This window comes from Barbus barbus (assembly GCF_936440315.1).
Source record: "Barbus barbus genome assembly, chromosome: 10".
NCBI classification, from domain to species: domain Eukaryota; kingdom Metazoa; phylum Chordata; class Actinopteri; order Cypriniformes; family Cyprinidae; genus Barbus; species Barbus barbus.
The window spans coordinates 28,353,194-28,367,599 of NC_136738.1; the positions used below are offsets into that span (position 1 = coordinate 28,353,194).

At 38.2% G+C, this 14,406-nt stretch overlaps 1 protein-coding gene across 1 annotated transcript; it reads left to right on the forward strand.

Moving 5' to 3' along the window:
* Nucleotides 1-3,870, forward strand: twist2. The gene is made up of 2 exons (XM_079426404.1): nt 1-697; nt 2,543-3,870. Exon 1 carries the CDS (start codon nt 175-177, stop codon nt 664-666), a length of 492 nt encoding a protein of 163 aa, XP_079282530.1. The 5' UTR covers nt 1-174; the 3' UTR covers nt 667-697; nt 2,543-3,870.
* Nucleotides 3,871-14,406: the final 10,536 nt, after the last annotated feature.

A 14,406-nucleotide genomic window follows, 5' to 3' on the forward strand; every position in this document is an offset into this window, starting at 1 on the left:
AAATTAGGAAACTTCCTGAGGGAGGAAAACTGTGCCAAGCTCTACTTCTGGAAGTGGAGGCGCAGTCTCGGGACTTCGGAGGACAAACAAACGCACGGATATAACGGTGTAACCACGGATTCGAAGGTGGAGAGCGCGTTTTCTCCTCGACCTTCTCATTTCTTTAAAAAAGAAATGGAAGAGAGTTCAAGCTCTCCCGTCTCCCCAGTGGACAGCCTGGTGACCAGCGAGGAGGAGTTGGACAGACAGCAGAAAAGGTTCGGGAGGAAGAGGAGACAGAGTAAAAAGTCGAGCGAGGACGGCAGCAGCCCGAGCTCCGTGAATAAACGGAACAAAAAGCCGAGCCCGAGCAGCACTCAGTCGTTTGAGGAGCTGCAGAACCAGCGCGTTCTGGCGAACGTCAGGGAGAGGCAACGGACTCAGTCGCTGAACGACGCCTTCGCGTCTTTGCGCAAAATCATCCCCACGCTCCCCTCGGATAAACTCAGCAAGATCCAGACGCTCAAGCTCGCCTCCAGGTACATTGATTTCCTCTGTCAGGTGCTGCAGAGCGATGAGATGGACAACAAGATGTCGAGCTGCAGCTACGTCGCGCACGAGAAACTCAGTTACGCATTCTCGGTGTGGAGGATGGAGGGCGCGTGGTCGATGTCTGCGTCCCACTAACGGAGACACTCGTCCGTACAATGCCGAAAGGGTGGGTAGAAAGATGTCATTTCAGCTCAAGACGATTTCATATTGTCGGGCTAGCTCTTTGAGAACATTTGCTAAGTTGCTAGGCTTTTAGAGGAACTCCAGCTGTTCTGGACAACTGACAGTTCAGCGCGAATGCAACATTATATCCTCTTGACACCACAACAATTCTCATTTAGATTTGTTTAGATAGTTAAACTTTTATAATTATTGAAAAACTAGTTTAACATTGTTTTATTAGCATTCTGATGCATGGATATGTGCTACAGCAATAACCTGAACAGATTCCTCTTGTGTGTGGAATATTTACATCCTCCTGAGGCCAAGCTCAAAAAAGCGTTTTGATTATTTTATTATTTAAAATAATTAGAAATATATAAAAAAGAATGTTGATTTAAAATGTTACCTATTTATTTTTTATAAGTTACCCTAGGATATATATTAACATCAACGTTTAATGTAGCTATCACGGGGGTATTAAATTCAAACTGTTGTCAGAGTATTCATTTTTTTAAAGATAGCTACTTTAGGACATAAACCAGTGGCATTATAACAGAAATGCTAGAGGTCATGATATGCATATTAATTTGACTAAATTAATATGGCCTATATGGATAATTATTATGCTTTAAATGCAAACATAAAATCGTTAAACAATCGCGCGCATTTAAAGTAAGAAATTAAAGTTCATCCGAATTATTTTGAGAACTGGCTAATTTACACATTCCTTGACTGCTAAAGCTTCTATAGAGACACATATTTCTGGTAACATCTCAACAGACAGTATGGCAATAATCTAGCCTATATTTACAAATAAAGAAAACAAACGCTGGATTCTCATTTTTCTCGGTTAAGTTCGCATCACACCGGGCCAAAGCGCATCCGTTTCTTATCCAGGAATAATAAACATATTCACATTATATCGTCGATCTTATGAAACGAATAACAACCCTCACGGATCATTTATATTTAGTGGAACATTTTCCCTTTAGTGAATAAAACACACATTTCACCAGCTATTTAAAAACTGGTTACAAAGAGAGAAACGGAAAAGAATGATCAAAACTAGATGCATTCGAACGCTTTTATATACGAACGAAGAAACTAAGGTTCTCTGAAACCACTGAAGAAGAAGAAAACATCTTAGTCTACTCGTAGAAATAAACGTGCAATTCGGGAGATTCTTTAAAGCACCTGTATAATGAAGAACGATGCTCAGTTAACTAAAATATGCATGCAGTGGTATTTCTTATTATGAAGATGCATGTCTACAATACTGAATACAGTCCTATTTTATATCACCAATACGCTATTAAAATATAAAATGAAATGAGTAATCATAATTATGCATTTTAACCATCCCATTTGAAGTCTAGCTGGATAAAGCTGGAGGTTTGGTTATATGGCTGGATTAGGCCTCCATCAATCAAGACAACACACAGCTGTCAAACAACCTTAAACTCAATCCTTGGGATGACATTAGATTGTATTCTAACTGATTCTCATGAATTTATTTGCATAAAGTATTAAGAAAGGCAGGTGTACGGCTTCGCATTTCAAACCAAATGACCTCCTAAAACAGTTATTTTCCAGTGACGTAATTCCACCTGGGATTTGTGTAACATGTTTGAACCAAGCCTTTTCCTGTCTAAGCATGTGCTCCCACTCAGAATTAAATAATGGGATCATTAATAGCTTCCCATTTCTCTACATTTTAATCCAAGGCTGTGCATTCAACCACAGGCAAATCTTGAAGCTTTAGGCTTTCGTAGAAAAATGCGGCATAAAACTTTCAGAAAGAAGCAGATTTTTGAACCTTTCTTAATAATGCTTTTCTTTTCTTCCACAGACTGTTTACTTCCACTAATTTTGAAGACACCAAAGGATTTATTGATGAACCTCTAAACCTCAATGACGTGGCCAAAGGACATTCAGTAGATACACCTACGGACCTGAGCATCCTCACAAAGGACACAGCTTTTTATATACTTAGAGGAAACGTAGATGACATCTCCTGTGTCGTCAAATACATTTAATCTTTTTCACAAGTTATTCTTAAATGTCGCCATGGTGATAGTAAAGGAAGGCCATCTGTTATCTGTATGCAAACTATATTGCGTGTTTGTCTCTAAACAGAAGAGTTTATATATATATAAACAAAAAAGTATTGTACATAGGCTACCTGTGAGTATTGTCAGCTTTTTTTAAGGGACCAATGCAATTTAGAGCAATACTTTCTTGAAGTATGCTGCATGGATGAATGCATACATTTGATTTTTCCTATGCAACATTTTTCGATTTCCGTCCATTGTACATTTTGCTTATTTATTAAAACATATTTTTGAACACGTAGGCTGAACGCTTTGATTTGTCCACATCATCACCCCAGATATGCCAGTTTTCGCTACAGTAAAGAACATTCAGATTTTCCCCTTATTTTGTTACAAAAAGAAACTGTTATAAAACAGTGCAGGTTCATTAGCCGAAGAGAAAGTCCAGCCAGTTTTACCCCTAAGCTTATAAAAAAAGCTTGTCCGCTTTAATAAGAAGAAACCACTGAATCCAGACGGCTGGAGGCAAATGCTTTAACAACCGCAGATAACCACCGCATTTAAATACCGGACCCCTACCAGACCTTTTCATTTCTCCTTTAAATCTACACCAACGCTCGCAAAGCATTTAATTGTTTACATCTCATTTTCCCAGGCTTAGCTTGATAGAAATCTAAAAGCAACGACTCCACTGTTGAGGCATTAATGTTTGATAAAAGCTCCGTTGTTCTGTGGGCCTGTTCAAGAATAATTGAACTCTAAACATCTGATGGCGTTAAATCACAACATATTAACATTATTTCCAGTTTTATGGCACTTAATAACTGTTTAAACAGTTGTGTTTATTATGTAGTTTGCTTTTATCAATTTATTTGATTTTAGGGTATTTTAGAGCTTTAAATAATAATTGAAGTCTAGTATTGAACTTTGTCAGGAACCTTTATATCAGATAGCTGTATGTCTGCAGGCTATATGGGTCAATGATGTGATGTCTGAGATTCTAAAAAAAATGTTTAAAAATATAAAATAGTTTTAATAGGTAAACATAGTTAGTTTAAAACACCATTCACGTTGGTTTTGTACATTTATGAATATAATTTTCAATAAAAAAGGGGATTTTGTGACTAATGATGTGGTGGTGTAACCATCAAAGGTCCTCTCTCTCTCTGTGTTATGGTTTTCTTGTCACATGACAACAAAATTACTTCCTGCCTGCTTGTTATGCTACACAAAAGTAGCTATTTTAAAAGTTAATGTTTTAAAACATAATTGCTTCAGTGTTTATTTTTAAAGGAAATAATAATAAAAGATTATGCTAGGCTACAATATGTAAAAAAAAAAATTTTTTTTTTTAATAATCTCAGGGCAGATTAACCCCTACAAAAATGTGAAAATTAATTTTACTTCAAAAATTGAAAATAGGAAAGGTGTCATTTTTACTGACAAACAAATTTGGCAACTCGCCATTGACCCAAATATAGAGATATGCTTACGAGAAAACAGCTGCAGCTTAAAAATAAAAATAAAAGTTCTTAAATATTCACTTGTGGTGACGGGGAAACCCAAAGAAAAAATCTCTGGTGAAAACTGAGGTGAAGAGTGAAAACCAACTGTTAGATAGCCCACACACCTCTCCCTTTCCCTTTATTCTGTGCACCTGCACAAATCTCTGCAACCGCAGCGGAAACTATATATATATTCTGGTTACTAAATCATGAATTAAACTACAATAAAGAAACATGGTTAGGCTACTAATAAAATTCTATCAGGAAAAAAATAAAAGAAACTACAATGTGGCTACAAAAGGCTTTATTGTTAAGTTTTAGAGCAAGTAATATGCACAGCCGTGATTAAATAGACGTATAACGTCATGACGTAAAAGAATCACTGATTCTTTTTTGCCGATTTGAAAGAACCGATTTGTGGAAAAGATTTGGATATCCCATCATTAATAGACAAATCTAAATGATGTGAGAGGCACATGGATTTTAAAAAAATATATATAATAATAAAAAAGCTTGTGTGTTGAGGGAGGGTGCGTATCCATCAGCAGCGTGTTTGATAATGTCTCATTATTCCCGCCTTCCTTCTGAGCCAGAATGCCTCGGGCCACAGTTACGGAGTGGTGCGAGCCCCAGATGTTTCCCATAAAATCAGACGGAAAAAGCAACAAAATTTTAATTTGCAGTAAAACGGATAAAGTAAAGGTTGCATGCGCCGCAGAAAGGATTTCATGTTCAAGCTAATGCCAAGGTTACACTGTGGGGGTGGGCCCTGGCTGGACACACATTTCCTTCTGCTAAACCTAGAATCAGATTTGTAGGCTACCACCCTAGTGGCTTACTCTTACCTTCTGTGTTGATAGTAAACTAGAAGTTACAGAGGAAACATAAGCAACTAAAAGACATGTTTAAAAAAAAAAATCTGCTAGCTCTCTAACTTCAGTCGAATTTCTGATTTGGTGAGCCTTGCTAAAAACTGTTGTAAAATGCTGATAAATACAACACACCTGTGACCTCACATTGATATTAATGCGCTAAGCTACACCATAAACAGTCTACAGTGGGCCTAATGAATTATATTAGCATTCTTAGTAGAAGGTTTTTTTCTACTATTAAACTTAAAGCTAGAGGCAACCACCCCAAAAAAAAAGGTGGTACCACCCTTGTGTAGCCTATTATCTCTTTCTTCTGTGGAATATAAAATGTTTTTTGATCCACAAAATGAAATTCAATGGGGTACAGTGTTTAGACTCCAATGTTTTCTCAAAATCTCTCAAATAATTACCCATGGCTTATTGCTTTAATATTTCATAATATTATGTGCAGCGAACAAAAGTTTGTAGCTAGTATAGCAAATTATATTCTTGTGAGGGAACACAAATGCTGATTTTAAGGCTCTCCGGGTGACAATAATCGGAATCGAGATGAGTGATCCCATAACACTCATCTGAGGTCGATCCTGGCCTTCTTGCCCTAAAACAGCTCCACGACAGCATCTGTGCGCTAGTGTAGATGACGTGGCAATGCAGCACATGTTTGGCCTTAGATCGCATACAAACGTCTGAGCTGAATCACCGACCAGCAGATCAAATCAGGACATTGTTGAAGGACAGTAGATTCAGAGAGTGTTATGAACATGCGTTTTGGGACAAAGCCTCTATAGGGCAGGTGTTCCAGCACAGGTGGAGTGCTGTACACTTAGAGCGTTTCAACTGGGAACAACAGGTGGAGATATTTATATTTTGTATAAACAATCCAAAAAGCCAGGAAGGGATTATGGTGGAAAAGAACAGTTCTGAAAAGCTCTAGACTGTCACATGCATAGAGAAGACAAAAAAAGAAAAAAATAGTAGTGAGAGGGAAGATCAGAACATCTAGGGACCTGTCAAAATTTCAAAAGAGCCCTAATGGATGATTCCTATTGAACATTTTTAAAAACCCTAATGAAAGATTCTTCACTAACTAAATAACTAACATCTATTGACATTTTTAAAAATCCTATTGGAGGATTCTTAACTAACAACTAACTACTGGAAATTTTAAAGACCCTAAATGACTCATCACTAAATAAATAAATTCCTAACTAACAAGCAACTGAAATCAGAAATTTTCAAATACCTTGACAGATGATTCCTATACTATTTAAATTTGAAACTTTCAGAGACCCTGATGTATAATTCCTAACTGAGTAACCAATTAACTAATGATATATTTTTAAAGACCCTAATGGATGATCTCTGACTACCTAACTGGCTATCTACATTACTGAAGACCTTAATGGATGATTCTAACTGCTGAAATTTTCAATGACTAATGGATGCTTCCTAACAAACAAACCAACTAACTAACAACATTACCAAAGACTGTAATGGATGATTCTTAACTACTGAAATTTTAAAAGACCCTAAAGGATAATTCCTAACTAACTAACCAAACAACCAACCCTAGCAACTGTGCAGCAACACTTTACCAACAATCAAAGTACATAAAGCATAAATAACCTTCAAACAGATTCTATGGCGTAGGATTCTAAGGGGTGTCCAGCTGAGTTTAAAAAACACTAATTTTGTAGTTTTCCTTCATGTTCATTACAGAATGAATGTGCTTGTAATTGCACTGTGAAATGACCTTGAGCTTTGAAAAAACAAAGCACTATACAAATGATGCTTATTATTATTATTATTATTATCATCCGTTACCTGTGAGAGGGAACAGACTTTCAGTCTTCCACTGCCAGCAACACCACCTCTTCCTTCACCCTGGGAAGCACCAAAAACACTTCTCAGCCACAGTCACTCCAAAAGCACATCACCCCCACCCTCCTCCTCTCTAAAATTCCTCCAGTCTTTCCACCGCTGGGGAGATTTCCGCTGCTCTTGAAGGCAGAATCAAACTGGACAAGAAAATGGCTTAAAACACTAAAGTGGCTGTAAAAGCTGGTATGCTGTACACATGCAGACCAGGCTATGGAAATTACCTCCGCACTGATGTGGCTCTTACTCTGCGTTTATCAGTGGCTTTGCATAATTCTGTATTATGATTCACTAGCATCTCTATTCGGTCTCAGGCCTTCATTCAAAGTGTATAATGAGAGCAGCTGTAAAATATAACAAAAACAATGGCCTTATACACAACTTTCAAGTGCTAAAAGAGCAGAAATTCATCACCTTAACTGGATCAGGCAACTTGCAATAATGTTCAGTGGTTAACTAAGGTGCAATAGCTCACACACCGGCTGCGGTAATCTGATCTCGTCTCGTCTGTGGGTTCATACCACGGCACACTCGCACACCAGACCACTTTCCTCTTCATTAGAAGAAAGGTCACACCAGGCTACTTAGGTGAGGAGCTGTTATTCTCTCATTATGATACAAACCACCGATACACCATGCCCTATAACCAAGCACGGTGCTAGTTTCCAGCAAGCAATTTGGCTAGCTACACTAAAAGTGAAAATTCTGTGCAGTTTTGATACAATTACATCCAATCTGAACATATTTTATATTTAATATATATCCAAATGGAGCATGTAGACAAGTAAGATTGCAATGTGGGTGGAGCTTTTCTAGCATGACACCACATAATAAAACACTGTCAAATCGCATTGCATTGTGCAGTGTTTTCACTTTAAGTGTGGACGACAAATTTTTAGAAACGAGTCAACCCACAAAATGTTTTCCCAATTTTTTGGTTTTCCCAGTCATGCCTGATTAAGACAAAGTTAGATTTAACTTAGATTCTCACACACACATACACTCACATATGTACATATATATGAGAGTTGATAGAAAGATAGATGTACAAACAAACTGGAAAAAATGAGAGATAGATGTGTTTTGCAGCCCACCCATCTCATGAATTAAAGCCCTCTGCTGGCAACTATGAAGCATATAAAATATGATGTTCAAAACAAGAGAAGTTTCTGTTTGCAATTCTGCATTATAATATCTTACATATGAGGATTCAAATTGTATATTTGTCATCCATTAAGCAATAGTAGCATCTTGCCTTAAACAAGAAACATTCAAAATGAAATGCAATGTTTTTAAAGAGCTCTATTAGATCAACATATCTAATACAGTAATTATAGTGCAGTGTGTTGCTATGTGGATGCATAACTCAAAAATAATTCCTATATACATATGGCTGAGGTCCATGTGAGACGCATTTTTAATTAAAAAATAAAAATAAAATAAATGTTATACAGATGCGTTTTTTCTTTATTTCTTTATTTTAAAGCGGAACCTCTTTTAAAGCAACTGTATGTAGTTTTATTTATTTTTGCCACTTTGGAGTCCCCTACAGTTAAAAGTCTTAATTACTGTGCATAGCCATACACGTGCATTTGTTTCCAGCAATCTGCCCTTTTTTGTGGAATTTTATACCCCTCAACAAACCTACATACTTCCAGAACAGAAGTTTGGAAGGGAGCGTGGGAAAGAAATAGAAGCCATTTGCTTTATTAGAAGTCAGTGAACCATCAGAATGATTTTGAAACTTATATATCAAGTAAACAAACTAGAATTCAGTTGCTTAGAACCAGTTCCAACGATTGATTCATCACTCCTTACTGTTTGCCTGCAGGCTGTGGATTGTGTACTAAATGTTTAGTTTCTTGCACAGACCAATCGTTTTGCTTCATAAGACCTCAATGTATCGTCATGAACCACGGGTATTAATATTGTGTTTTCTGATATGCTTTTTTTGACTCTCAAAGCCGCTGACTTGCATTTTGTGAATCACCATGGACCAAGGTTTCAGCTAAAAATCTTCTTTAGTATTCTATTGAGAAATAAGTCACCTACATCTGGGATGGCCTGAGGGTGAGTAACAACCAAATTTTAATTTTAGGGTGAACTACCCTTTTAAGTTAAGCACTGTGTTTTTTGCATCACAAATGTCTTTGAATTCCCCTGCGCTGCCGAAGTTAAATACTTAGTTTTAGGGGTTTATTCAAATCACTAATAGTAATAGTGATACTTACCTCAGCAAACAGCACTAATTATCTATTTGAGATAAATGCATAATTCTCAATGTTTTTGTTGTTGTGTTGTTGGTGGATGAAACGCCGGTTCAGGGAGATTAAAGAGCAGAGATGCACGGAGATGTTAATGATTCCTCATGTGAAGGCAGCAGGATAAAACATACAGTCCCTTTACACGGTTAGCGCAGTCGTGGGGAATTGCGGTGTGAATGATTTGAAGTCAAGTCAAGTCACCTTTATTTATATAGCGCTTTTAACAATGTAAATTGTGTCAAAGCAACTGCACAATATCAAAAAAGGAAAATAGTGTCAATAATATAAAATGAAAAGATTAAAAAAAGATATCGCTGGAAATGAAGTGTCCCCAACTAAGCAAGCCAGAGGCGACAGCAGCAAGGAACCAAAACTCCATCGGTGACAGAATGGAGAAAAAAACCTTGGGAGAAACCAGGCTCAGTCGGGGGGGCCAGATCTCCTCTGGCCAAACGAACCAGCTGCAGCAAAGTCAGATTGTAAGGGCTCAACTGGTTCCAGTGGTCTTTCCCGATGGCTGTCTAAGTGGCGGGGTCCTTACTGGGGATCTGTCTCTGGCGCTCATCTCGGTGTCCTGGTCTCCGCTGACGTTCAGGGCTGTAGAGGTCGTCTCTGGGTGCTGATCCACCATCTGATCTGGATACGGACTGGATCTGGTGACTGCAGTGACCATCTGATCTGGATACGGACTGGGTCTGGTGACTGCAGTGACCATCTGATCTGGATACGGACTGGATCTGGTGACTGCAGTGACCATCTGGGCTGGATACAGACTGGATCTGGTGACTGCAGTGACCATCTGATCTGGATACGGACTGGATCTGGTGACTGCAGTGACCATCTGATCTGGATACGGACTGGATCTGTTGACTGCAGTGACCATCTGATCTGGATACGGACTGGATCTGGTGACTGCAGTGACCATCTGATCTGGATACGGACTGGATCTAGTGACTGCAGTGACCATCTGGACTGGATACGGACTGGATCTGGTGACTGCAGTGACCATCTGATCTGGATACGGACTGGATCTGTTGACTGCAGTGACCATCTGATCTGGATACGGACTGGATCTGGTGACTGCAGTGACCATCTGATCTGGATACGGACTGGATCTGGTGACTGCAGTGACCATCTGATCTGGATACGGACTCGATCTGGTGACTGCAGTGACCATCTGGGCTGGATACGGACTGGATCTGGTGACTGCAGTGACCATCTGATCTGGATACGGACTGGGTCTGGTGACTGCAGTGACCATCTGATCTGGATACGGACTGGATCTGGTGACTACAGTGACCATCTGGGCTTTATACGGACTGGATCTGGTGACTGCAGTGACCATCTGATCTGGATACGGACTGGATCTGGTGACTGCAGTGACCATCTGATCTGGATACGGACTGGATCTGGTGACTGCAGTGACCATCTGATCTGGATACGGACTGGATCTGGTGACTGCAGTGACCATCTGGGCTGGATACGGACCGGATCGGGTGGCTAAGGTGAAGGGGGGCTGAAATTAAACTTGCTCCGAGGGGGTAGATTCCCTCCCGTCCCGCTCCATTTTTTGATCTCATACAGCCGGAAGAGGATAGGTCATCTGTGTAATTTGGACTAACACAAGAGGCATACATTTATGTGGGTTGTGTTTGTATGCACTCTTAAAAAGTTGTGCTAGTGCCTAATGAGAAAAATATGGCACGGCCCTCAAGAGCCACCTTTCCTTGCTCTCTTTTCTGTGATGGTAAACATTTATGACAGTCTTGTCTTCACATGCAAAGTAGAATCAAACAGTGAGGTGCTTTATGTCAATATTGAAAATGATCAAGTAGGAAATAGAAAGAGTGTAAACCCACCACTTTGGGCCTGTGTTTGTATCCTCTCAGCACAGCAGCACCTGCAGTGCAGTGCGGGGCGTGCAGTGACGGGTCAGTACACAGATATGTCTTCCCTGTAGGCTCTCGGGTGGGCACTGGTTTTAGACTAAACACGGCAAAGACAAGCAAGCAGCACACAGCTCTCAAAACACAGCACACGCGAGACTGAAGATGACAGTCGACCAGGAGGACAAGCGTGCAGTGTCTGGAAATATTTGAGCATAAAACAAACTCGGCACATCACAAGTGCCATCAACATCCTCGTCCTCAGACAAAATATTATCAAATGGCTGGACAGATGATCAAATAAAACAATAAGCCGTGAGAGGTTGTGTGTTACAGAGCACCTCACAAAGAGAACAGTCTAAGTCTAAAATCAGTTTAGCTCATGTCCTCAGATGGCTTATTGCTAAAAAAAATTATAATAATTGTTTAAATAGTTAAAGGGATATTTCACCCACAAAATTAAAATGCTGCCATATTACTTTCATGTTGTCCCAAACCTGTATGACTTTATTTTTGCTGTGGAACACAAAAGAATGTTGGTAACCAAACGGTTTCTGTTACCAATTGGCTATTACTATAAGAGGAAAAAAACACTGAGAAATTATTTTTCACAGGAGCAAGTCAAGTGCGTGTTCAGAATGATATGAGGTTAATTACGCCAGAAATTACATTAAAAAATTAAATATTGAAATGAACAATTACTGCAATAGTAATTATAGCATTATTGTTAGTTATAGCTGTGAAATATATAAATAAATGTTTTAAAACTTTACTGTACAACAACGTTCAATTTATCAAAAGCATTAGGTATCATGATTTTTTATTTTTTATTTTATATAAATACACTTTTTGTTTATTAATAATAGATTAGATAATGTTAAATTATACAACTTGAAATGTTAATAAATTGGTATGTGCAGAAATTAACAAACAGATTAATAAACAGAATAGTTTAATAAAAGTTTTTTTAAAATGAATGTCTAGCTAATGTTAAATGATTGTATCTTAAACGTAAAGTGTTACCAAAACTGTTTTTCTTGATAATGTTTGATCAAAATCAAACCTTTTCCCACCCCTGATATGTTTGTCTGATTCATCGACATCACAAATCCCTTTTTCAAACTTTCTTATCAATCCTCAATGGATAAAACCAAGCCCTCCCCTACTTTTTTCCCTCAAATACCAATTTACTCAGAAAGATGACAGATTAAGTAAAATGACATGACCTTTTGATTTATACAGCAGCTTTGAATGTGTCATCCTGTCAGAATTTATAATCTGAATATGTGATTTACAGTCTAAATTTGAGCAGGACTCGTCCACACCCACAGGGTGAAGCGCAGGTCTTACAGCTTGTGTCATATCGCTCCGGCTCTGTAAGGCTGATCTCTAATTTGGCTCTGAGATGCAGCTGCCTTCATCCACCACCTCAGAGCCACAATTAAAAACTGCAGAGAAGTGGCAAGCGACGCTCTGAAGGAGGACCTTCTCTAATATAGCAGACCGTAATGACAGACTGAGCCACCTCAAATGAGGATGAGCAGAGGGATGAGGGAAGAAAATTAGAAAGATAGCTAGAGAGAGAGAATAATGTTGAATTGTGTGACCACAGACCAAATTGTAAGAAACTAGCTAGAGGTTTTTCGTCTGATGCATCCGACTTGTGTTCTCCAAGACGGGTTTATTGTGGGAATGGATGGTGTGTAGAAGCCCAATTGGGAAAGAGTTCAGGGTCTTAAATCAAACGCAGAGACCGCACTGGGTTTACCTGACCCCGAGCCAGAGGGCAAAGGTCACGGTGTTCAGCGACCTGGTCAACAGTTTCACTGACACATACCTCAAACTGACTCCCGTGGAGCCCATATGTGAACGCATTCCTGGGGATCACGTCACCTTATGTCGATCCGCGAGACGGTAAATATTGTCTCTCGCGTCTCCTTTTACACTAGTTTAACCATGCCACACTTCCCAGGGTGCCAGATTTAGGAATATTCAAACACGCTGCTTTGTGACATAAGCGACATTGTTTGCATATTTTCTACTTGTTGACCTAAAGAGTCAATTCAGCAGCGCTGGACTGGAATTAGCTGCTCTAACGGTTGTTTATTTGACTGCCGATCAGGGAGATGTTTCTGTTTGCGCTGGTCAATCCGCTGGATTTATCTGGCTCTAACGTGCCCCTGTATATTTGGACAGGCATCTGACCCTTGTCTCTTCTAAATGAGCTGCTAATCCCTGTCGTGACTACTGTAAACTGCTCTCCTCCCTGTTGCCCTCACCTGGACAGAGGGAGCAGTGCTCAAAACACAAGCATGGCTCCATCAGGCCTTCACCACAAAAAAGCCATACAATCAGATTCTAGGAACTAAATGGTACTATATTCATGTATTATGGTACTTTTTGTAATTTCTTTTAAAACACATTCAACATCATCTTTATTTATATTTTGTTTTTACATTTATTTAATACATTTATTTTTTTTACTCCCAATACTTATTCAAATTAATAAAAAATTAATAATAAATAAAATAAAAAACCTTTTTAATGCATGTAAGTGGCCCATGTATATATCACTTTGAATTCAGTCAATAAAGATAGATTTTTTTTTTCTTGTTGAAATACATTCTTTGTGAAATATAACAGATAATGACTTTAAAACAACAATTTAATAATTCCATAAAATCTACATTACTGTTTAAAAGTTTTGGGTTGTTAAATATTTTTTTTAATGTTTTTGAAAGTCTCTTATGCTCATCAAGGGTGCATTTATTTAATAAAAAACACAGTAAAAACAGTAATATTGTGAATATTATTACAATTTACAATAAGTCTTTTCTGTTTTAATATATTTCAAAATGTTATTAATTCCTGTTGTGCAAAGCTGAATTTTTAGCATCATTATTCTAGCCTTCAGTGTCACTGATTGTTGATTTGCTGCTCAAGAAACATTTTTATTATCGATGTTGAACCTGGATTTTTGCGAAAATCATGATATTTAAGATTAGATTCTTTGATGAATAGAAAGTGCAAAAGAAAGCATTTTTAACAGATTTTTTGTAAAAGTCTTTACCCTGTCAGTTTCGATCACTACTCTTCTTGTTGAATAAATGCATGAATTTCTTTCTTACTGACCTTTGAATGGTAGTGTGTAGTTCACCATTCAAGTGAATGTCTCTATTTTGCATTTTTTGAAACACTTTTTTCATGAAAAAAATATATTATCAGCACAACGTGAATGAATAGAAATTAACATGAAT